At 41.5% G+C, this 24,696-nt stretch overlaps 3 protein-coding genes across 3 annotated transcripts in view; all 3 read left to right on the top strand.

Moving 5' to 3' along the window:
• LOC102782354 (unconventional myosin-XV) overlaps positions 1–11,425 on the top strand; it is a 51,009-nt gene extending 39,584 nt beyond the window's left edge. The window contains exons 57-72 of the mRNA XM_087842403.1: positions 2,472–2,677; positions 2,770–2,885; positions 3,541–3,610; positions 3,706–3,778; positions 4,634–4,707; positions 4,823–4,905; positions 4,991–5,121; positions 5,199–5,293; positions 6,234–6,311; positions 6,429–6,525; positions 7,648–7,808; positions 7,895–8,028; positions 9,920–10,053; positions 10,188–10,321; positions 10,453–10,593; positions 10,682–11,425. Of these exons, the coding sequence (XP_087698529.1) occupies positions 2,472–2,677; positions 2,770–2,885; positions 3,541–3,610; positions 3,706–3,778; positions 4,634–4,707; positions 4,823–4,905; positions 4,991–5,121; positions 5,199–5,293; positions 6,234–6,311; positions 6,429–6,525; positions 7,648–7,808; positions 7,895–8,028; positions 9,920–10,053; positions 10,188–10,321; positions 10,453–10,593; positions 10,682–10,783 (1,829 nt within the window). The 3' untranslated portion in view covers positions 10,784–11,425. The remainder of the gene's footprint in view (positions 1–2,471; positions 2,678–2,769; positions 2,886–3,540; positions 3,611–3,705; positions 3,779–4,633; positions 4,708–4,822; positions 4,906–4,990; positions 5,122–5,198; positions 5,294–6,233; positions 6,312–6,428; positions 6,526–7,647; positions 7,809–7,894; positions 8,029–9,919; positions 10,054–10,187; positions 10,322–10,452; positions 10,594–10,681) is intronic.
• Positions 11,426–11,771: 346 nt separating this feature from the next.
• alkbh5 (alkB homolog 5, RNA demethylase) lies at positions 11,772–16,129 on the top strand. The gene is made up of 4 exons (XM_006796169.3): positions 11,772–13,129; positions 13,228–13,308; positions 13,409–13,531; positions 14,553–16,129. Exons 1-4 carry the CDS (start codon positions 12,417–12,419, stop codon positions 14,707–14,709), a joined length of 1,074 nt encoding a protein of 357 aa, XP_006796232.1. The 5' UTR covers positions 11,772–12,416; the 3' UTR covers positions 14,710–16,129.
• A 972-nt stretch (positions 16,130–17,101) lies between these two features.
• Positions 17,102–24,394, top strand: mief2 (mitochondrial elongation factor 2). The gene is made up of 8 exons (XM_087841626.1): positions 17,102–17,255; positions 20,267–20,426; positions 21,039–21,204; positions 21,301–21,392; positions 21,864–22,040; positions 22,139–22,302; positions 22,474–22,626; positions 23,037–24,394. Exons 2-8 carry the CDS (start codon positions 20,289–20,291, stop codon positions 23,545–23,547), a joined length of 1,401 nt encoding a protein of 466 aa, XP_087697752.1. The 5' UTR covers positions 17,102–17,255; positions 20,267–20,288; the 3' UTR covers positions 23,548–24,394.
• Positions 24,395–24,696: the final 302 nt, after the last annotated feature.

The following is a 24,696-nucleotide window of genomic DNA, read 5'->3' as shown; positions in this document are numbered from 1 at the left end:
TTCAAAATGACGGTTTTAAAGGATTTACTAACCTATGCTGCGCTGTGTACCCTGGGGATGTGAGGGTATTTTTAAAGCCAGGGAAGAATAGCTGCAGTCGTGTTGACGGCGCCTGCGGCACTCTTTAAATACAATATTGTATCAGAAAATTATTTTCCAGATGGATGACTGCAATGCAGTTCCAAAACTATTGATTTATGTGTTTTCTTGAGGACATAAAAGATGAAATGGGATCACAAATGTCACGTCAAGCAGTCAGTGGATAAGACAAACTACAGCAGAAGTTTGCGCACATATTTCTAATTTAATCTGATGTATTGGTTTTGTTTTTCGGGGTCTTAAATTCAGAACTTATAAATTGCTCATATAGCACTCCATGCTCATGTTTTATTCATGTGAATCCTGCCCGCGCCATTCAGACCGCTCTCATTCAACCACAGTCCTTAAATGGTAGCATAAAAAGCTATATTTTTACATAAATTAACCTTTAATGTTAAGTTGATTTATGGGCTGCATAAAACATTTTTCATCAACTACGTGCCTGAAATGTGCGTTTGTTTTTTCTTTTTTAAGATTCATTGCGTGTGTGTTCTTATGAAACACAAAAAGGGGCTTACTGCTGATCTTGGGGCAAAGTGCTGGTCCCTATAAGCCGACGTTTCTTTTACTTCTGCCTGAAACAAGATGATCTCCAAAGTTGAGACACAACGGTTTTCTTATCCAATTACTTCTGTCACTTCTCTTTGAGTTGGTCCCCGGCCCTGTTTACGGCTTGAGGATGTTAAACTTGACCTTATAGCCACATGAAAAGCTAAAACAATTTTATTTATTTTAAGAAAGGAAAGTAACGTTGTTTTGGAGCACTATATCAAAATTGGAAGATTAACAATTCAGGTTTTTTCAGTCATATTGCCACAGGAGTATAAAATCATGCACCTAGCTATGCAGTCTGGCCATACAAAAATATGTGAAAGAATGGGTCAGTCTGCAGAAGGGATGTCTCATTTTATGTAAAAGGCCACATACTGCTTACTTTCATCTAAGAGTAAACCTCTGTTTCTCTCACTGTAAAGAAGTTTAACTGCACATTAAATCTGTCAAATATCGTAATATAAGCAAAAAAAGAAGGAAAGTTCAACAGTTCAACTCATTTCTTTCCTGCATGATAAAGAAATTAAGTTAATAAAAGACATCTGTCAGCACGATAATCCCCAGACTGTCCTGTAATTACAAAACAAATTTTCATTAATTCACAGGAAATTCTGTTTCTTTTTTTCTTACTGTTGGTCTATTTCAAAAATCAGATTTCTATTCTAGATAGTGGAAAAAAATGGGTTTTCTGTCATTTTCTTGTTTATCTTTTACATAATTTCTTTGGTGTAGTAAGAATGGCCGCAGGGAGGTCTTTATCAAATGCTGTATTTTAAAGTACACAATTTAAACCCTCCTTCATATTTCCAAAGCCATCAGGTGGGCGGGATTGGAGTCCTTGTTGATTCTTTCCTCCAGGTCTTATGTTTGACACTCCTGTTCTAAAGGGTTTCCTAAATTTGGGTGTGGAGCTGTCATAGGATGGTAGTTTCACTACAAGTCAGTTAGGGACATTTCTTCACTCATAGATATTTCCCAATCAACTGCAACATGTACTGTTGCAAAAGTCGAAGCATTTAGGAACCACAGAAACTTGGTGTAAACTTACAGAGCAGGTTGATGGGTTGAGCTCCAAACCTCCTCTGGCATTATCATAAATACGAAATCTGTATTTATGGAGCCATGGAAACTGTGGCATAGGTTTCCATGGCTGTCCAGCTGCATGCAAGCCTTACATCACTGAGCAAAATGCCAGCTGTCAGATGAAGTGTCTCTGGACTCTAGAGCAGTCAAAACATATTCTGTGGATTGATTCATTTTATTTCTCTATCTGGTAGTCTGATGGATGAATCTTGGTTTGGCAAATAACAATTGTATGCTTCTAACTTTGCTTCTTCTCCTCAGAAAACTGAACCAGTTTTCACATAAGTCTGAAAAAGAAAAAAACAAACAGCGTCTCTGGAAACTATGAGCCAGCTGACAGGTTAAACTATTGAATATTGCAGCATTAATTTCATCACTCGCTTAGCTTCGAGGATTGCTACAGCACCATGTCATGTTTGGGATCAGGGTTGGAGGTTTCCCCATATCAGATAAGTTAGCCTTATGTCTCTACAATTAGAGAGGAGACTGCCTTTTGTGCCAGGTTATCAGTGTGGCAGCAGAGAGGTGGGAGGGGGATCACATCTTGTAAATGAATGCAAAGCCTGCAGATCAAGGTCCGACCACTTTAATTGAAAAGCTGACCTGCTGGTAGAGGAAAGGCTGATAGCGATCAGGATTTGCAGTAAAGCAAAAGCTTGTTTAGGCACAGTGAACAATCAGGTGTTTGCCCTGCATCACCTGCACCTTGTTACCCCTCTGCTCTGTCTGCGCATCAGGCTGGAAGTTTGGCGCCGTGTTCGGCCGCTCCGGCACATTCCCCGCCGAGTGCGTCCATCCCGTCGCTCCTCCTGACTTCCTGTCACTTCCACTGGACCGAAAGTCGGAGCCTCGAGGTGGAGCGGGACAGTTCGCTGTGTCATCAGCTGTCGCTGTCGCCGTAGCATCCACCATGGCCGCGCATGAGATAGATCAAACAATTGAGGTTCGGAGACACTCACACACATACAGATTGCTTGCTTTTCTGTCAAACTGAATTCAGGTTGTTTTTCACTGTCACTCTTTGCCTTTCAGAAGGTCTCTGTTGATGGCTTTGCTGATGGAGATCTGGATGAAAGTGCCCTGCAGGACACGAAATATGACATGCTGGAGTTTGCCAAGAAGTACTTCAGACAGGCGGCCAGCGGGAAAGGGTGAGGGAAAACACAGAATGAGTTTACCGTGCTCTAACAGCAGAACAGGAAAAAGATGTGTTAGTTATCTTTTACTCTTAGTAATCAGCAGGGAATAGACAAAGCCATCAGACTTCCTAACAATAACACTCTGTTGTAATTTTGGCTGTATTTTCATGTAAAATTATCACTGAGTGAGAACATTAGAAGCAACAGAATGTCTCCTTAATTTTAGTGCACAGTCTTCAAGTGGATGCAGCTGCGGAGCAGCAGGAACAGCGGACCTGTTGTTGTTAGAAATTTCTCTAGGCAAAGATAAAAGAGTGAAATGAGGAGGTACAGCCCGAGAAGGAGCATCAGACAGGGGCATCGAAAGTAATCAAAAATACTTGAGTTACTTTGAAAATCATTTAGGTGCTCCTGTGTTCATAAGTTCTGCATTGAAATACAATTTACGATGCTAAGTCCTGCTCCAATGATAGAATATTAAAATGATGTAACACCGAGAGGTACTAATCTGCATCATAGGTACACTGAAATCAGCTGTGTCGAAAGTGCTTGCGTACTCTTGTTTAGATACATATTTGAAGGTTGCTAATTTTCAGGCAATTCAAATAAATGCTCTGTTTTATTGGAACTAAAAGGCAACATGAGGCATGACTGACTGTGTTCACAGAGATTCCCTGAAGAGCAAAAGCAAGAACAGAGACTCCCGGGAGCCCATTGAAATGATCAAGTTTTCCAAGGTGCCTTCTTCTTTGCTCTCAGTTTTGCTGTCGTAACACTACGGCCGCACCGAGTCGTTCGCGTAACTTTTCTTGTACCGTGTTCACCTTTGCAGACGCCTCTGACTGAATCTCTGATAGAGTTCACAGATCCGGCCATGAACAGAGTGGCAGCCGATCTCTTCCTGTGTAAGTTCTCACCTTCTGTCGTCTTCATTTGCATTAATAATTTTCTGATTTTTTTACAACCCGGTGTTGTGCCAAAAAGTGATTGTCTGCCAAAAACTGATTTCCGGCATTTGCCAAAAACTGATCGCTTGTATTTAAACTGCTATAAATAACTTGTTGATCTACAATATGTGAAACATATGCCAAATATATCCCTCGTGAATTATATCAAGTCATCTTGACCAACAAACAACATTCCTGTAACAAGGTAGAAGCCGCAATCACTTTTTGGCAGTGACTTTTATGTATCCTTTATTTATGCAGTTAAAAAAAATATATTGTTTGCTTTAAAAATGTCTCTTTTAAGGGTAATCTGGCCAAGAAGACATCTGAAATTGCAACAAATGCAAAAATAGTTCTGTAAACATATTTTAAGTGGACAAAAGGAAGCTGATTGGTTATAATCAAGTACAATAACACAGCTACAAAGATAATTGAGAAACAGGTAATTTTTTAAAATTGTGTATTTAACCCCTTTGCAATACCTGTTCACCGAAGTCTATTTAGCAACATACGTAACGATATTACACATGAAAAAACACACGGAAACATTGGAAATCAGTTTTTGGCAGGCAATCACTTTTTGGCACAACACCGGGCTTCAAGTGATTCTCTGTTCAGAGGAGATGTCCTCGTATCCTGTGCCATCTACTGCATATCTGTTCATCTCGGCAAAGGAAGAGCTGAGGTTCCTGCTTTTTCCCCGTAAAAAGGATTTGAGGGGAATTTTTCATTATGTGATTTGACCATCTGAAGTTCAGGTTTAAATGTTGTTGGTGTGCGTGTGTGTGTGTCCTGGTTGTGTATTTTATGTAGCCATCATGCGTTTCATGGGCGACTCTCCATTAAGGGGGCTAACAGAACAGGAAGTGGTCAGCACTTTCCTCAAGGTAAACATACAGATCATTTTTCGCCTTGTCTACTTTGCTGTTTTCTCTTTGACAGCTGGCTAATCTTTTTATGCTGTTTTTTGTGTGTATGTGCGTGCGTCCATCCACCGCACAGCTCATAGGAGAGTTCTCCTTGATGAGGGATGAGGCTTACTGCCAGCTCCTCAAACAGCTTACCGCTAACACCAGCTCCAAACCGTAAGTCCGCACACCGACACACACGGTACAAGCCTCTTTCATCACTGAGCCTGTGATTCCGAGCGTGCACTCCTGTGCTCCACAGCGACAGTTGCCAGCGAGGCTGGCGGCTGCTGTACATCCTGACTGCTTTCCACTGCTGCTCTGAAGTCCTCAAGCCCTTCCTCCTCAAATACCTGCAGCAGGCTTCTCGCAGCGCAGGAGTGCAGTATCAGGGTAACGAGCGGGCACAAACACACAGCTTTTACTGTCCCGTGAGTGTAAATATGTAACGTTGCCTATAAAATTGGCAGGCATAGCTAAAGCGTGCGAGCAGAATCTGAAGAAGACGTTCCAGTTTGGAGGCCGCATTGTTCCACCCAACAGCATGGAGCTGAAGGCTATGATGGTCAGCGTCTCTCTTTAATTTATGTCCCGAAGTTCACAGTTTATCACGTTTTTTTATGCTGATTTGTGCATAAAATGAATAAAAAGCAAAACTATTAGTTGTAAATTGTACTAAAATAATGGTGTCAGGTTTAGGGAGCATTCAAAGCTGAAGCTACCCCAGCGCTTAAATAGTGCTGTGCTCCTGTCTGCATTGTTTCGTTGCACCTCTGTGGGTGTGTACACTCTTTGTTCACAATTTTTTTTTTTTTTACAAACTGAATAAGGACAGACACAATTTCCAAACCCAGTCTGCCTTGAATTAGAATGAAGTTTACTCCTATTATGTTATGTTACAGTACTGTTATTGATGTAAGCAGTAAGTTAATGAGGTAGCTGGCTGAACTGAATTGGCTTTTGAAAGATGAAAAGTTATATTCTATTTTATTGTAATAGGCAACAAATTGAATGAAAGACCAAACCCAGCAATGGTCGGATCCCACCAGCAGGCATTGTCTGAATAATCAAAGCTTTTTTTCTCCCCTTTCTCTTTGCCAGGGAACTCGATTGTTGTCCAAAATCTATTACACATCAGAAAGCCACAGTGTTGCAGTGGCTGACGCGCTTCTGGGGATTATAGTGTGAGACTAATTCCCAACAAATGCACAATTTTCTCCTGTTTCAGCAATACTTGGCAAAAAAGTGCAGCGTCCAGCTTTTTTAGCAAATAACTAAAGGATACAACTTGGAAGCCACTTTAAAAGATTTATTGAGGAACCAGCAGGCTTGGGGGGCTGAATGCTACAAACAGGAGAGCCTAATGAGAGAAAAACATGCTGTTAATTTAAAATAAAAACAGGTTTCATCGGGTGTAGGATCTTGTGAAGTAGCCCCACTTATACAGTGTGTGTAGTTTAATCTATAGCAGTGTATTACATGTGTATGTGGTCGTGCCTCCTCAGGCGGGACGGAGTTCAAAACGTCAGCTGTTCCTCTTCCCCGGGGGTATCGAACGTCACGTGAAAATCAAAACGTGCTCTGTGAGTGCTCAGCTGCCACTTTCACCGTCACTGGTGTGCATCATGAGAGCGAGGAGGTCGTGATGCATTCGTGTGTCTGCACTGACACTGTTGTGTTTGGGTTTTGGTTTTTTTTAGGTTGCCCTGGAGGTGATCGAGGAGCTGTGTTATGAGATGGGTCTGCACAAGCTGGAGGCTATGGAAGAATATGCCATATTTTTAGTGACCAATAGAGGTATGCTCATGGGCAGCTTGTCTCAAACACATACAAACACATAAATATTCAACTTTGTATTTATGCTCTTTGAGAATCTCTGTTAGTTGCTCTCTGAGGTTTAGCTGTAGGAGAAAGTCAGGGGATGGTAAAACTCATCATCTAATCCTTTGCAGGTCTTAAAATGAGGTAAATACAGCCCGCAGTGAACATAACACATGACGTATTGCAGTGCGCCATTTTTAATTTACCCAAAATTACACTAAAATGCAGAAGCAGTGTGCGGAAAAATTAATTACACCTGTGATGATTTCTATCTGACTTAACGGGGTAAGAAGCAGCCGGCTGCTGCTAATCAGATCCACTCGATTAAAGCAGAAGTTTCGGCAGGTTGCTCATCTGCAGCGTTTTGGTGTGAGTTAACTCTGGAAGGGCTTAAAAGGCCATTTCCAAACTATTTGACATCCACCATTCAACAGTGAGAAAGATTATTCACAAGTGAAAAACATTCAAGGCAGTGCCATAGCCAATCAAGGAAACTCAGTTTCCTGGACTCAAACACAACCTGGAGACCGACAGCTTTGCAATTTCAAAAGGTTTATTAACGAGTATGCTCAGAATTTTAACTCAGGAAGGCTGGTCTGCCAGAGAAGGCAGGTAAATTAGCCAAAGTGTAATATGTTATATTTTTTATTATTATGTCCTGATCTGTAAAACCTTATCATTTGAAGAAGGGGCACCTTCTCTCACATGACTGTACCTCTAAAAGTAAACATTTTTTTGTGTGTATTTAAAAACACAAGTGATGTAGAACAGCCCTATGGCTCATTTCCTTCTGCTTTATCAATAATTTAATGTTTAAGCCCCTTGAAATGCTCTCACAGTACATATACTTTATACAAAAACACCATTGTTGTCTTTTTTCTTCCCTGAGCATTAAATATCGCCACATGATAACAGCTGGCAGCTGCTCTGGCTCCTGCGCTTTTCCAAAGCACAGCAGGTCACACAGCATGGGGCTGCACAGCACATTTCAGAACACGAGTATCAATAGTTTTAACTCCTTTTTGGGGGGGCGAGCAGTGGCCAGTGTGAAAATATTCACGTCCACTGTTTAAAAACTTTGCATATTTGCATGTTCAGGTCAGAATGTGCGTCCTTTGAACAAGCGTGAGTACATCCTGGATGTGGCGACAGAGGCCGAGTTAGTCGACACCGGCTACAGCTTCTGGTTCAGGCGAGTCGTCTGGACTCAGCCGCTCAAGTTTGACAATGAGCTCTGTGTGGCCATGCACTATAACCAGGTACAACATTTGCCGCACATACTGGGTAGCTGCTGTTTACCTGTGTGTATGTATGTGTGCATAACCCTGTTTTTGTGATTATTTAGATCCTTCCAGACTACTGTAAGGGTCTGCTGAATGTTCTTCCACATGGAAAAGTGAGCGATCAACAGTTTCACCAGATCTCCAAACTGGCAGCTTTGCAGCACCGAGCCAAAGACAACATCTTCATTCCCAGCATGTGAGGAAACAGCAGCACTGAGACAGTGGTTATAGTTTAATTCTAATGAGCCCCAAAGAGGACTTTAAATTTAACCTGGAGTTCAATTTTACTTAATTTTACATACTTACTTTGTTCTGAACAATTTACTTTAGTGATAATCATTGTACTGAAAACACAAACTTATTGTACTTTAACAATCCTGATGTCAAGCAAATCCCAATTAAAAGAAAATATTAGCAGCAGGCATGGATAGGCTCCAACTCTGTGCATTTAGGCAGATAAACATACTTGAAGAAAGTTAATTTAAATGACTGAATGTGGCGTGGTTGTTCATGCCAGATGAGCTAAACTCAGTATTTCAGAAACTGCTAATCTGCTGATCTCCAGCGTTTTCAGAGAATGGTCTAAAGTAGAGAAAATATTCTGCGAGCAACAGTTCTGGTTCAGATTGGCCAGACTGTTCTGAGTTGATACAAAGTCACAGAAGGCATGCAGAAGAGCATCTCTGAATGCATAGCACACTGAACCTTGAAACAGAGAAGCTCCAGGCAGCAGATGACAACACTGGGTGGCACTGTTGTTAGCTAAGAACAGGAAACTAAATTTTGCACAATTTGCACATTATCTGCAAAATCTGGTCTGGTAAAACCTGATTTCTGCTATAACATTCAGAATTTGGCATACACTTTGTACAAGTATGGATCCATCCTGTCAACAATTTATCCTGCAGGTGTAATGCCTTATTTTCTTGCCATACGTTTAGCCACAAGCATCCCAGCAAACCTGAATGTTGTTCCTGATCGTGTCTATCCCTTTATGGCCACAGTGTACCCATCTTCTGATGGCTGCTTCCAGCAGGATAACGCACCATGCCTAAAAGCTCAGAACATCATAAACTGGTTTCATGAACAATGAGTTCACTGTACACCTTTGGGATGTGGTAGATTGAGAAATTCTCATATTCAATTTGCAGCTGACAAATGTGCAGCACCTCTTTGATACTGTCATGTTAATATGAACCAAAATCTTTGTGGAATGGTTCCAGCAACTTGTTGGATCTTTGCCACAAACAATGACGGCAGTCCTGAAGGAAAAAAGAGATCCAGCCTGCTATTAATAAGATGTACCTTATAAAGTGTTCAGTGACTGTAGATGGAAGTCGTTCGTGAAGTAAAAACAGTGTCAGCATGTTTCTGTACATTCTTTATTTTTGTCTAACTTCGGTTTTGTTTTTGCCTTTAAATTCTTATAACTTGTTAACTAAGTTATTCTTGATATTTGAACGTTGAACGAACACTTTCCCCAGTATTTCTGGATGGGTTAGACTTTAAAATGAAAAAATTCTGTTCCCATCGAAAACTTTGGTAATACTCCCTACAATGACCAAATTTGTTGTGGTCTTTTATATCTATAATGTAGTATGAATGCTCATTTTAGTGGTGAGAAATTACAGCAATTAAGGTGTGAAATAAAGGAACGAGAATTTAGTGTCATGCTGAAAAATGAAGAGTAAAGACCTCATAAAATGCCCTGCAAAAATGAAAACAGAGTAAAATCTTGTATAATGTGTAATGTTAATGTTTAAGTGGAGGATTCTGACTCGACTTGCAGCAGTTTAGTAAATGCAGGCACAGACTGTGGTGCAGTCACCAGTTATTGTGTTTAAAAGGCATGAGTGCTTTTCTACTTTCTCAACTGTAAAAACTCTTATATGACTTCTTGCTCTAACCGCTGTTATCCTCGATCCTTCCTCCCCCATACACAGACACACACAGACACACACACAGCCTAAAGCGGAGAAGAGCAGCTCACTGAGTTGTAAAACTCTTCTGGAGAAATGTGGGAAATCACAGAGTGAAACAGACTGCTGTTTATCTGATACTCTGTTTCTGTTCTCCCTCTCCTGCAGACACGAATTATCGGAGTACATCGCCACACCTCTCTTCAAAAAGCAGCCACCCCAGCAGTGGGTTACCATGGCGACACAGCATATGCAGCAAGTACAGGCACTGAACCCGCACCAGGCCCGAGCACAGTTTCTGGGTAAGATTGCTGTGGACATTAAGAAGCGCTGCAGGAACACCTGGGTGGTGGTCTACAGTAATGTGTTAAACTAAAACTCAACTGCTTCACCCTAAGATTGAAAATTGACTAAAATTTTTCTTGTGCGCTTTCAGGCCTGGTCAGTGCATTCTCCATGTTCGGCTCTTCGTTCTTCTACATCCACAGCAGCAGCTCCACCACCTTTTACGCTCCCTGTATCGTTGCTGTCAATCAACACGGTCTCCACTTCCTCCACAAAAATACCCATGTAAGGAGCGCGCACACACACACACACCTTTGGTCGGCTTATGACTCAGCGCATCGTGACGAGAAGATGAGCTCATATGCAGAGCTGTAATTTCAGAAGACAGCTGTAAAAGTTTAGTCTCTGTCATGCAGGAGATGATGGCACTGGTCCCCCTGGCGGATATACAGTCCACCCGCACCCAGAGACCCACTGCTGGGACCAGTTACCCTTATGTAGACCTCACCTTTGGGGATATGAACGCACAACGTGTCATTCAGCTACAGCTGGAGCAGGTATTATGCAAACCACACATCTAAAGAATCTTGATCATCTTTAGCCAGTCAGTTTTCGGGCTCTGATCCACTCTTTCTTCATCCTCAGGGCCTGGAACTGTGTCGAGTCGTCGCCATGCAGGTGGAAAACATGATGTCGGTGAGGGAGAAGAGGCTCACTCTGCCACCCAGCGAAATCACCATGCTGTAACGCACAAACTTTCACGAGTGCTCTTGCTAATGTACATGAGACCTTCATAAATAGCCTACCTCTTCTCAGCCTAAGGTGTTTGCTATATGTATCTCACACACACAAATGTGAGGTCACTTTCTATGAGTGCAGAACAAGAATGGATCTCAATACTGGACGAATTTCTTGTTTTTCTATCTGTGTGACTCATTAATAATTGCACTTAACTGTTTTATGTGTACAGAAGCTGTAAATGAAATGTGGGGAGGCTTTGCAGGGCCGGTGTCGTGCCTTCACAAAGTTTTATAACTGATAGGCTACATGTTTTATATTTTTTTATAAGTACAGTTGACTGTACTCTTTATTGTTATATTCAGCCCTTGATAATGCACATTTTGTTAAAAAAAAAATCAAAACAAGAAACATTATATATAAATCACAATAAATCAGGGTTTTTAAAAACAATTGTGAACTTCTTCAGTGATTATTATATTACGTGCATAACTATACACTGCTGGGGAAAAAGTGGAATATTTAACCAGCAACCTTCCTCCTAATCAGGTATTTACTGACTTCATTGTTTACACACATAATATTAAAAATATACATTGTTTCAGTGTGCGAGAGTTAAGCCAAATACTGCTTGCTTCCAAACTCTATAGCAGCCGGTAAGTAGTTATTTTTACTGTATAACAACACAGTTTTTATTCCATTATATTCACTGTTTTATTCTACTTCGTGATATGTAATGAAATAAAAAGTTTGCATAAAACTTTAAAAACTATTTTTTTAGTCGTACAGTTTTCTTTATTTGTATATCTGCTATATAAACTGAGAACCAGCGGAGTTAATAAAATAAAAAAACAGAGCTATCTGGATGTAAAGTGTGGACTCAGTGGAGGTAAATAAGTGGGACAGAATTAGCAGCAGCGGACTAAAATGTGTCCTCGGGGCTCCCAAAATGGATTTAGCCCCGCCCCACACTGTCAAATCGTCACCGAGCATGCGCAGACTTCTGGCAGGTTACACGAGTTTATTTTCAGCCTTTTTCTTGGAGACGGTTTGTGCTGGTGTAAACTAAGAGGAGGTCAAGATTCGTGCACATATAGCAATGCGTTTCCCAGGCTATTGGAGTTAAAACCTGACTCGTCTGCGGAGCTCTGAGGTCTGGAGTTTGACGGCGACATGTGAAATGTTGCTGCGTGGTTTGTCTGTTTTTCCAGGCGGCGACGGACAGACCCAGCCAGGCTAGTGGAGCTAACTAACTTACTAGCTTGCTTGCTCGCTAGCTGGTAGCCAGGCCGCTCAGATAATATTTTTCGCGTTTCTGCTGGCCGAGCGTGCTGCATTTGCCACGGCTCTGTTTTCCTGAGAGAGTCCGGTAAGGTCATCTCCAGACTGTCAACTGCCACACCACATCGTTACTTCAATGCAGACGCGGGGTGGCCCAGCAGCTTAGCTAATGTTAGCTACTTTATGCGCTGCGAGAAAGTAACTGGACCCTTTAAAGCAAGTGATATTCATCTGTTAGACGTCTAGTCCGCTCACGCTAACAAGACCCCGAGAAATTGGTGTTGAAATGCAGCGCTGATGCGTGCTATCTGTTAGCTAGCAGCCCTCGTCGCAGCACGCCGGTCATCTTGTTTTGGCTGATATGGCAGCCAGTGGATACTCCGACCTGAGGGAGAAGCTCAAATCCATGACTCCGCACAGAGACGACTACGAAAACAAGTGCGTGGACGAAACGAGCAACGGGAAACCCCGAAAACGCAAGCACCGGGAATCCGATGACGACGAGTACGAGCACAGCGATGACAGCACGGACCTCCGGGAGCAGGAGGCCCGACGGGTGAGGAGCAGCATCCAGCAGAAGACCATCTTCACGCCGGAGGAGTGCGCCCTCATCGAGAAGAAGATCGACGAGGTGGTTGCACAGGCAGATGCCGGACTTTACCGCGAGCACACCGTGGATAGAGCGCCCCTTCGGAATAAGTACTTCTTCGGGGAGGGCTACACGTATGGAGCCCAGCTGGAAAAGCGTGGTCCGGGTCAGGAGCGGCTGTACCGCAAAGGAGAAGTGGACGAGATCCCGAGCTGGGTGCACGAGCTGGTGATCAAACGGCTGGTGACAAACGGAGTCATCCCAGAGGGGTTTGTCAACAGTGCAGTCATCAATGACTATCAGCCAGGTGGCTGCATCGTGTCACACGTGGATCCTTTGCACATCTTTGACCGGCCCATCGTGTCCGTGTCCTTCTTCAGTGACAGCGCTCTCTGCTTCGGCTGCCGCTTCCAGTTCAAACCGATTCGGGTGTCTGAGCCCGTGTTTGTCTTGCCTGTGAGAAGAGGAAGTGTCACCGTGCTCAGGTGAGTATAGCTGTGTTTGCTGTCATGTCTTGTGTTTTTGTGTAGTTCCCACGGGCTGCAGAGAGCAGTCACTAAAAGCCTCTTTTCCCCTCTCTCAGTGGCTATGCAGCAGATGACATTACCCACTGCATCCGACCGCAGGACATAAAAGAAAGGCGTGCAGTAATCATCCTCAGAAAGTGAGTCAACACACTGTGATTTTGAAAAATTGACCATCCTAATTTAAACCTCTCTCTCAACCCCATTGTTTCTTATTCTGCTGCTTCTTCTTTTTGGCAGGACTAGACCTGACGCTCCTCGACTGGGCTCTGACAGCTCATTAAGAGCTTCTTTGGCACAGAAACCAGGTCGCCTGAAAGCCAAACGTTCTCATCGCAAAGCAGACCCTGATGCTGCTCACAGGTATCCACCCGCACGTGCTAACACACCAGGGGTCTTCATGGTACAAACTAAACTGAGAAAAGTCAGACTAGCTTTTAAAAACAGCGCACAAGTATTTCATCTGATGAGAAACTGGTCAAAATGTAATTGGAAAACATAGAGGCTGCAATCAGTGAGTGCTAGGAAAGGGTACCAGAGTTTGGCATTAAATTGGTACTGATTCCAGTCTCCTCTAAACTGAAGCATTGATAAGTGTCTGGACAAGTGGTGCCACTCTCAGTATTTATGTAACGTTAATTCATTCTAACAAAGCCGGTGTTTAGAAATTCACAACTGCCCCCTGAAAATGAGGCTGCTAGTCTCAAGCAGATTGTCTGCCCCTCAAGTCACAGTAACTAGGGCTATTAATGAGTCTTTTATGAAATGCACAGTTGGCATCAGTGTGAGTACTTCTTTAAGTGGCCCTAATTAATTCTCAGGCAAACAGCACAATAAACCCAATAAATGAGGCAGAAAGCCTTGACCAAAGATATTGTAGGGTTAAGTTTGTTGACATGACAGTACAAGCAATGCTTGTTTTTGCCAGCATAATTAGATGTGTGGAAAGTGTGATGTGTACAAACAAAAGCATTTGCCTATTTCTGCCAAAGAAAAAAAAAAAGCGCAGCAGAGTAGGTGATCCCATGTTGGGTCAAGATGATGTGTGTAAACACCAGTGAGTGGTATTCATCATACAGTCTGTTCAAGTTTAAACATGTAGAAAAGAAATCAAAAGTAAAAAAAGATATAGAGGGTGTCACATCTTGCTTTTTAAGTTGCTGTGACAGAAAAGTGTCTTACACTGAGGTCAGGGACGATACTAGCCTCTGGTCTCGCTACCCACTTGGAAAACTGGGCAGCACTTAAGCAGAACTCTAAGCTGTAATATTTTGTCATGGCTCAGAGGTGGTGAATCTGCAAGAATAAACGTGAGGTGTGTTAGTAAGATAACTCTGTGCGATGAAAGGGTTTGTGATGAATGACCCAAATGTGACTCCACCAGGCCGAGGGTTCTGGAGATGGATAAAGAAGAGAACAGACGTCCTTCACTGTCCCGTCATCGTCACAGCATCACCTCAGAGAACTACAGGAGACGCGGCCAAGACTACGACAAAGAGCAGGAGAGTTCAGGGCGCAAAGTCAAAATGAGGCGCCACTGAGGACTCCTTTCACATGTGAACATATGAATATCTGGTCTTTTTTTGTTTTTTATGTAAGCCCATCAGCCACAACATGAAAACTACTGACAGGTGAACGTGATCATATCGATGATCTCATTACAGAACAGCGTCGTTTGAATCCCCGGGGTCCTGGCGTTCATGTCAAAGTTACTTTGGCCAGCTAAACACTGGAGCACAGCAGGACAAACAGCAATGAGGAAAACATCTTAGCAGGACACACAGGCAGCCATCAGAGACACCCCTACCCCTATGGCATGATAGGTCAAATCTGTTTTGGCAGCACTGAGTGCAGCCTGCACCGTTTTGAGCAGGTGGTTTTAATGTTATGGCTGATTATTATATTTCAGTATTATATTATTTGTTCATTCAAACTTGCTCCTTTTGTTTCAGTTTGGCACAGGGAGGGCAGTTATCATACTGTTGCTTTTTGATTTGAGTCTGGATTAGTTTTTGTTTCTGGCAGACAAAGCTTACATCTCTGCTACTTATTACAGCACTTGGAGTTATTCACTACAGTTAGGCTCTGTTAATAAACTGTTCAGTTAAATTAAACTTTTTGTTTGTATGTTCATAGATACCTAAAACTGGCATGTTTTGTTTTTTTGTAACCAAGATGTACAGACCTTGAGAGCTGAAAGGAGTATGGACTTGTAAAAAGGAAACCCTGGGCTGTAATCTAACTTGTTATAATGTACAATATGTTTATATAGTGTTTGATTGGAGGACTTTTATGGAGCGTTTGAGTTTTAGCACCTACGTTTCTGACCTGTAACTTCACTCAGTTCACTTTAGCCTCCATTTTGCAGTTTTAAGTTGCAGCAGACGTGAAACCTGGATTTCTGTTTTACGATTCAACTCGGCCGCATGGCTTCTCTTGCTGGTCTGTCAGCTGGAGTGATGCACCATTTCAGGAGCAATGGAAAAACTCAGGTCTTGTTTTACACTCCTGTTTCATTCTGACGTTGTTGCTGTCCCGTGCTAGATCTAAATTTTTCTCTTTTAAATAAGGTGAAATTGGGGTCAGTCAGAACTTTAATTTGAGCAGAATGACCTCCATTATGTCCTGTTTAGTTTGGGTCTGAGCAGAAACAATTTCCTTGCGGTTTGCTGTGTAAACATAAATTTGTTGCTTGCTTCCAGTCAGCCATGTTTGGCAGAGGTACTCATTAGATGACTGCTTAGTATGGAGTTACATATGAGCAAAAATAACCTTGGTTCAGAGGAGAAATTGCTTTCTAAAAACAGGACGTGGGGTGTTCATGGCTCTGTAGCTCGGCTAAAGTTGAAATGATTGTGTGGACAGTGAAGGAGCATAAAATGGTTTCATGGGTTTTTAGTTGTCATTTGTTTTGACTGACAAAGGTCCTCGCTAAATGAAATAAAGCTGAATTTGCCTCTCCTGAGTCTATTTATTCTGCCTGCCATACTGACAAATATGTATTTGTTACATTTTTTAAGTGCAGAATTTGAGATTAAAAGATCAACACTGGTCACTTCTATTGAGAAATCTTATTTTATATCTAATATCAGTAAGAAGCTGAAACATATGTCACTACAATTTACTGAAAACTTTCCAGCCACTGCAAACTGCTAAACAAATGCAGTTATGAACATTTTTTAATGGTCTGATTCTGTGGTATCAGAAGTACAATTTCTTCTGGAAACTTCAATCTAGAGTACTCTCATTTTATTATTTCCTCACAAGCTCCACCTCATGAACTAAGTCAGGGTATTCATCTAAAGTTTCCTCTACAAACTACTGCAGAATTTAACATCTGATCCAAATGAGCTGTTTATGTTTTTACACTATGTTGAACTGATGAAATTTAACTTCAGTGAAGGCTTGCTGAAAAGTCTAAAAACCTTCTTTCTTGTCAGCCACTTTGAGTAGGAGAGAACTTTCATCTTCACTGAAATCTCATCTTATAGCTTTGGAATAGTTAATTATTAAGTGATGATTTAACTTAAAGGGAGAACCACAAAAAGGAAAAAAGCTGTCCTTTAAAATTCAGGTGTTCCTTTAATTTTTTCCCTTTTTAGATGTGTTATATATAATCTGCATATGAAGACATACATCTTTTGGTTGCCTTTGTACCTGAAGAATTTTGGGTCTGTGTCAGTAAGTAAAATGCATAAAATGTTTCAGTTTAAAAATAAATAAATTAATTAAAATCATATATATATATATTACATTATTTTTGGAAATTCAGATAAATGTATAGAAATAACCCGATTAGTTAGAACAACTGTACAGAAGAGAGCCGGACAGTTATTGAAGGTCTGTTGTGCTAGAGTGTCACCAGGGGGCGCTAATGCACCTTTAACGATGATTATCATATCCGAAATTTAAAAAAAAAAAGACGAAGAAGAAGCCACCAGCTGTTAGCTACTGTTTATGGCATATTTATGGCAGCAAACGACAGTCGACAGGCTTTTTTTTATTTGCCAAAAAAGCATCAAAAGACGTGTTCTGTCAAACTCCAATGGTTCTGAACCTGAATATCACATTTTCTTCGCACTGAGTGGTAAGCATATTTATCAGGAGGGTGGAGAGATAACTTATATAATGGACTGCTAACAAGGCTAACCAGCTGGCTAGCTGCTAACAATGAGAAACGCTTTGTTTTTGTCTGCGTTGTTATTCGGACAGCTGTGTAACTTTACTGTCTGTCAGTATGTTATTCATTTCCGTCGACATATTTTTCGACTGTTTTTGTAAGGCTAGAGATGAGAGGGGAGGTCGGCGCTAAAATACTGTCACAACTCGTTAGTAGTGAGACCTTCAAAAGTTTGAGTAATTCCAGATGTTTTACAGAAGCACTTAATTGAAGTCTCCTCTCTTAAATTTCCAAGTCTCCCTTTGAAAAAATGCCTCACCAATGTATTTGGAGGCTGTTAAAGGACCAGTTATGCAAGCAATTAGTTCGTTTGGATATAACCCAGAGCATGACTAAAGCAGTAACCGCAATAATATAATATTATTTGGAGGTAAAAACAGAAACAAGATAACAAAACACATAAAACTAGGTGAGTGATTAGCAGACTCTAAAAGTTGTTTCTGAAGAGGAGAGTTAAAGAGGAGTAAGAAAAGTTAAAACAACACCATATGCTTCTGTCATGACCTGCTTTCCACACTCTTTGTCAAAAGCACCAAGAGACAGATAAAAGAAACGGACTAAACAGGGGGTTAATCAAACCTTAAGCATGGTTAAGGTTCCTCAAAGTCTGGAGCCACATTCTGCAAAATTGACTAATTTGGTCCAAACACGTTGTCAGTGAAATGCTGAGAACGCATTGCACTATTCTGCATCGTGACATCACATGGAAACAGGCAAAGAACTCTCTTTAGCAAGCAGCAGAATCAGAGCATCTTGGATTCATGTAAAGACAGTCGACTCTGAGAGAAATTAAACCTTCAGAAGACTTGTGGCAAATTCTCCAAGATGCCAAATATCTTGAAGGCTTGTTTTAAGGGCAAAAGATCAGCACACCAAGATTTTTTCTTTTCAGTTTACTACTCTTATTATGAAGTCAATTAACATTAGAAACCTTTCCACAGTACTCTTACGGTGAACATACTGGCAGTCCATTCAGCAGGATAAACTGCAAATCCTTTAATCCTGTGGGAGAAGTCTAACTTTGCCCTTTCTACATTTGCCATACTTAACATGTGATATGTTTAGTGTTTGGTCAGTAATCTATCACACAGATGGAAAAGGAAGAAAATTGCATTTTATTTGTATAATGTCTTTGTTAGTGTCATATATAATGGCAATGGCAGGTTTATTTATATAAGATGTTTCATTGCATGTAAGCTCAATGTGCTTAAGATAAAAACCTAAAAATCTGTGCAGGTTTGCAGTGCTTTAAAGTGAAAATGGCAAAAATAAAACTTTACAACCTCCCATTCACACACACTCACAGCTATTAAATGTAGAGTTTGTTTTTGTTTTTGAATGTTGGCAAAGACGGAGCGCTGCCTGTCCTCTGTCAGTTGAAGTCTAGTAGGATATCCTGCTGCTGCTGCTGGTGGTGCTAATGTGTCTGTAATATAGTGTTTTATTTATTTATATATATATATAATATATTTTTTCACGCTTAAATTAGCAGTTTGAATGCGGTGGTATGATTAAGCACTATTGTGACAGCAATCACGATATTGATGTAAGTATTGACCTGATGATAACAGAACAGTGACCTCTGTTATGATAGTTAAAGTGACACCACCATGCTGTACATGCTGTAACTAAATGACTCAGGGATGCACCGGGTCTATAAATAGAGTGCTGCTTTGGTCTTGGGACCTTGTGCCTCTTGCAGGGAGTGAGGACACAGAGTTGTTTGAAATGGTTTTGAGTAATATCTTATAGCTATTTGTGGATATCAGGCATCTGGAGCTAAATGCAATAAGCTCAACAAACTTTTGGCTTTGTACAAACTAAAAATACATTTCCATCACTGTCATGTTCAGTTGTAGAAGCTTACAATCAGCTTAAACAAGCTCCTTAACTGGAGTTTTGCAGTGCACTGGATAATAGACCTCATAGTGGGAGGGATGTTTTACCAACAGACTGATGTGTCACAACAGGAAAATCCCAGGTGTCATCAGTGAGGGCTGGTGTACTGTAATGAGCTTAGGAGCGCAATTAATGGGATTGATTACGCCTGTGGAAAAAGACCATGACACGAAAGTCTGCTTTAAGTTAGCTTGCCTTTCTATAACACCTAGCTATGAAAGAAAAAAGAAAGGAATATCGTTGTATCAAGCCCAGTTAGGCGAATGCATGTCAGACATTGATCCTGTGAACTTACCTTTTTTTAAACAGAACCTTTATTGTGGCTGTTTCAGGTCTAAAATATGACCTTAGTTGCACCATATTCAAGGCAGCCTTTGCAGACATATTTAGTTCCTGATACTAAAGCAGTGAGCAGAGCCCTGAATGGTGTAGTCAGCTACACCAGTCTGTGAAGCTCTCTTCATGTAACTACATCACTATTACTTCAGTAACAGTTCTGAACACTCCCAATGTCAAAACTGAGCTGTCAGGATTCCCACTAACAATCATAGCCATGTTTGTTTATGTAACACTGTTTCTGCCAGCACTTTCTGACATGTTTAGTTGTTCTTTAACTGGGAAGTGATGCTGCTTTAAAAAAGATGAGAGCAGGTTTTGTCATTCTAAGAAATACTCTGTGGCTCGTAGAAGTATTGACATAAAGAGTGCTGAAAGATTAAGAACCAAGCCCTTCATTCAAGGTATAAAAGCTTCAGTTTATTTCTTTAATGTGTCCACACATCTTTGAAGAATACTCTGCTCAATGTGTGTAAAGTTATTCATCATATTAAATAGAAATGTTGCTGTGCACACTATTCCACTTTCATGAATTATTCAGACTTCAACACTTTAGAGTGCTGTTGCATACAATTATTTCTAAACGAAGAGAAACCCCCAAAATGTTGTTTTCCCTCTGACAGTCAGTCATATCTTATGTTGCCTTCTGCTCTTCCAAATGCATGCCGTCTCCTTTTCCAAAGGCTGACCACGATAAGGGAGAAGATGAACTTCCAGAGCAGTCGGAGGCGAGGAGAGGAAGGCATCGCTGTAGTGATTGACTTTCTGCTGTCTAATGCCCGGCTGGTTCTGGGAGTTGGAGGTGCGGCTCTGCTGGGGATTGCTACACTGGCAGTGAAACGGGTGAGTGCTTTTTGAGTTTGTTAGTACCACATCACAACATCTTTTCCAAGCCCAGTGAGTATGGAAATATTGTGTATCTAAAGGGATGAATGACAGATTCCTCATCATTTGTTCATCATTTTTGCCTTTTCTCGCCTTTATACATCACTCTTGCAGCTGCCAGTAACAATAATTTTGAATTCTGATCTAATAATCAGATCAGAATAATGTATGCGATTCTGAAAAAGATCATTATGCACAATGAGTACTTTTACTTAATGTACTTTAACTGTGTTGCAAAAGGGATGAAACAAGTAAAAGTAATAGTGCAAAATCTGAATTTTGCACTATTACACATGGATCTAAAAATCATGCCTTATGGCATCTCTCCCCATTTTCTTTGCTGTATTTATGTCAGTGTTAAATATTATAATCTCTTATGATTCTTTCACCCTCATCTATGCTAACCCATTTAAAAAAAATAAAAATCTTACATGCACTTTGGACTGCATATCCTGAGGATGGTTCTGTCTATCAATGTTTATTTACTTGTGGGTTGTGATTGTGTATGTAATTGTATTTGTGGAGTGTACGCATGGCTGCACGTCTGTGACAATGAGTGTTTTCGTTCAGCTGATAGAGCGCGCAGGCCGCGCAGCAGATGACGAAAAGGTGGAGCGGAAGATGGCTGAGAGCTGGGAGGAGTTGAGTTTGGTCTCTGCTTCTCCAACACTCATCAGGAAGGGCATAGAGGGTGTGGTGATGAAGCATGTCGCCAAGGCAACCAAACAGCAGAAAGGTATTTGAGCAACTGAAAGTGGGCACACAAATACACAGAACGTATCCTGTGTGACACCTTCTGTAATTATATCACAGCTGTTCTCTTTTCACTCAGCTGATCTCTGCCAGCAGCCTCAGATGCTGGACGTGCAGACTAAACCGGAGTCAAAGTCCAAGAGGCTCCAGCTGTGTGCCCTGACTTTGCAGGTACACTCTGACACTTCACCTCTGAGCCCTTGAAGAGAGAGAATATGAAGTCTCAGCAGCTGCTCTGTAGTTCCTCCGTTGCTGTTCGCTCATTTATGTATGCGCGTCCAGCATGTTTTGTTAAGTGCAGTGCTTAGGGGATACATATTTATTATGCACTAGTTAGGCTGACAGAGCCCCAAGAGCCCTGCCAATTCAAAAAACAGTGTGTGCTGGGCAAGCAGAAGATACAGAAGAACTCAGACAAGCATGACATTGCTCTGAGGTATTGTGCATAACATCCACATAAGCAGAGAAATTAGTATAAGATAATTTCTTCAGTAAATGTTAGCAGTGCTTTTAAATGGTCAAATCAAGAGTTGCAGTATAAACTTTGGGAGTTGCCTTGCATGATGACTATAAATAGACATAGATGTGTTAGAACAAAGTAGGGAGTATTAAAACTGATTTTAAATCATATGAATTGTTTAGGAGCGTCTGCAGCAGTACTACCACACAAGGGCGGCGCTCTCTCCCCAGGAGGTGCAGAGGGCTCAGTCTGTGGCTCTGGACATCTGCACTGAGATCCAAGGTTTTCTGCACAGCCGTCACCCAGACATGCCTCTGGGTGATATGAGACTCGGCGGTTCTCTGCTGGATGATTTGCAGGTATAGACAACAGAAATATATTTCCCACTGATGGGAAACGTGCCTCTGATTTTGTCTAGCAACATCTTGGAATTGTTTTGTTATGTGCTGGTCTTTAGGTGGTCAGTGCAGACCATGCGTGCCTGCTGGTGCCTCTACAGCTGGAGTCTTCTCTGTGGCGTCTCATCCCAGGAGAGGAAACGTTGCTCACGCATCCTCTGCACTGGATGGTCCGACGGATCAATCTAGAATATTTTCCCAAAGGACTCAGCTACTGGGACAGGTGATCACCACACATTTTTTTTATGTCTGTATTAAGTCAAACACATGTGTAGCATATTAATATAGTGTATTGGCCTCCACTTTCCATTTTAGAAGCAAAATTAATAGAATTTGGGGGTTTTTGAGACGCTGTTAAATGGATGAAACAAGGGTCTCTACTTGTGTCTTGCAGGTATTTGGTGGGCGGCTATCTGTCTGCAGAAGCTGTTGTGAACATGTTCATTAAGGCTGTCATGGAAACTGTGAACTGGCCGTCAATCAGCAGCACTTTGGACTGTGTCGTCAGACCTGTACTTGGAGGACCTGACCTGAGATTGGAGATCCGGTGTGTGCCCATGCTTAACTGCTGATTTGTTGAAAATTGTGTTTTTTAAACAGTAACATGTTGTATTTAATAGTTCACTGCTGACATTACTTTTTTAATACAGTTTGATATTGTATGACGAAGCACACACACCATTCATGAAATGAGCCTCTGGATCTAGAAAGATGTATTGGTCCAGATTAGTTTGTGATATACGCTCAAAAGGTATAAATATTTATAAATATTTATATTTGATACAAGAAAGACCTAGCTTCACCCTCAGTATAATTTTCATTCAAACCTGAGTTTATGAGTAATCTAACCAACTAACATACTAACAAACTGAGTGATGGGTATAACTAAGAAAATAATAAACTCTACAGAAATGTCTGTTTGCATTGAACTGACACTCCTCTGTTGTCATGCTGCAGGCCTGGAAATGCAGTCGAAGGAGCAGAGAGCGACTATCAGCCCTTGTTTGTCTCTATGTTGCCTCTGTTGAGCGAGGGCGATGTGGTCCTGACCGCCCAGCCAGAGTTTACGTCTCCTTGGGTGAACGCCTGGCACCTCTCTCTCTACCCGTGGGAAACTCAACGTCTGGCTCAGCTTGATGCAGCCGACAACGGCTACCGCAAACACACCCTTAAAATCCTCAAAGCGGTGTGCAGACAGAACCCTGCCCTGCGACCGCTCAAAGCTACCCCGCTGGCCAATCTCATCCTGCACCTTAGCGACTCCGAGAGCGACTGGTCCGAGACCAGCTTGGATGTAAGATTCCAACAATGTATCACAGAGCTAATTGGCTACCTCGAGCAAGGGGCGCTGCACAGTTACTTTAAACCAGCCGTCAATCTGATGAGCGGCTTGTCAGAGGACCAGGTGGACCAGATGGGCTTCATGTTCTACTGTGCTGTGTCAGAGCCGGAAATACTGCTTATTTAACGCTGCACACCCACAGCATGTCAGATCTCTCAAGCTCTGACATGCAGAGATCAAAGGAATAATCTTATCTGTGATGTCTGGTTCAAGGCTCCTTGTCTAGCGCCTCCATATTTGACACAAATGAAAAGGGCACAGTTGCTGTGGCATAATGGCAGGCACCATGGTTTGATGTCTACGCTGGTGGAGGAGACTTTACAAGGAGGCTGCAGATTTGCCAATCAGGCTAAACAAGGCACTCTGAGGGAAAGAGACAGGCAAAGAGTTGAAAAAATATTTGTCAGAATGTCTGAAATGGTGTGTCAGACCTTTAGATTTGTGTGGTATCTTTCCCAATTACACAGCTCAATATATCAACAGCAGAAGAGGAGAATGGCTTGTTTCTTTATCCTCTGATTAATGGTGTGTGCCCTGAATCATCTTCTTAGATCACTGAAATGTTCTCTATGCAGATCAATAATAACATGATGAAAACCACCAGCTGTTGCTGCACTATCCAGTGTATCTGAGTTGGGCTTATTTAACTCATTGTGTACATTTAATTATGATGATGGTTTGAAGTGCTGAGCATTTTTCTTTGTCTTGTTTAGTCTTCTGTCTGTTGTGAGTCGTTTCTGGGTATAATAACCCTTTAAATTATGCTTTGAACCTTCCTAATGATTTTATGCAGTTTTTTTTTAAATACAGAGTGAATGTGGTGGGAATATTTTAATTGTGTGCTTTGATGGTCGTAAGAGAAATAGTTTTTCTGTGAGTGAACAGCAAAACTGCAAATAAAAATGAAAAGCTTTTATTTAGATTCATGTAACTTTGTTATATTAAAAAGTGTTTTACGTTTATGAACCTATAAGGTGGCATGTCTTGTGAATTTCAAATAAGTCATGTGGGTACCTCAAACTACTGCATAAGAAACTTGTTAGGCCTCTTACAGTATATTCATTCAGCGAGCTGTGAGCACTGAAGCCCACTCACCTGTGGTTCAAACCCTATGTTTGTGAGGAGCAGCCTCAGAAGAAAGTTGGTTTAAGAGAAAGGTGGATTTAAAGGATAAGGGACTAAAGAGGGATGAACTTGGAGGCGGCACCAGTGCCCAGAAAAGATTAAATAAAGATAATTTTGACCTGTGTGTCATGCAAAGCTGCTCCAGTAAAA

This window comes from Neolamprologus brichardi, chromosome 6, assembly GCF_056152115.1.
Source record: "Neolamprologus brichardi isolate AB-2024 chromosome 6, ASM5615211v1, whole genome shotgun sequence".
NCBI lineage: Eukaryota > Metazoa > Chordata > Actinopteri > Cichliformes > Cichlidae > Neolamprologus > Neolamprologus brichardi.
This window is presented reverse-complemented; position numbering and strand designations above follow the sequence as displayed.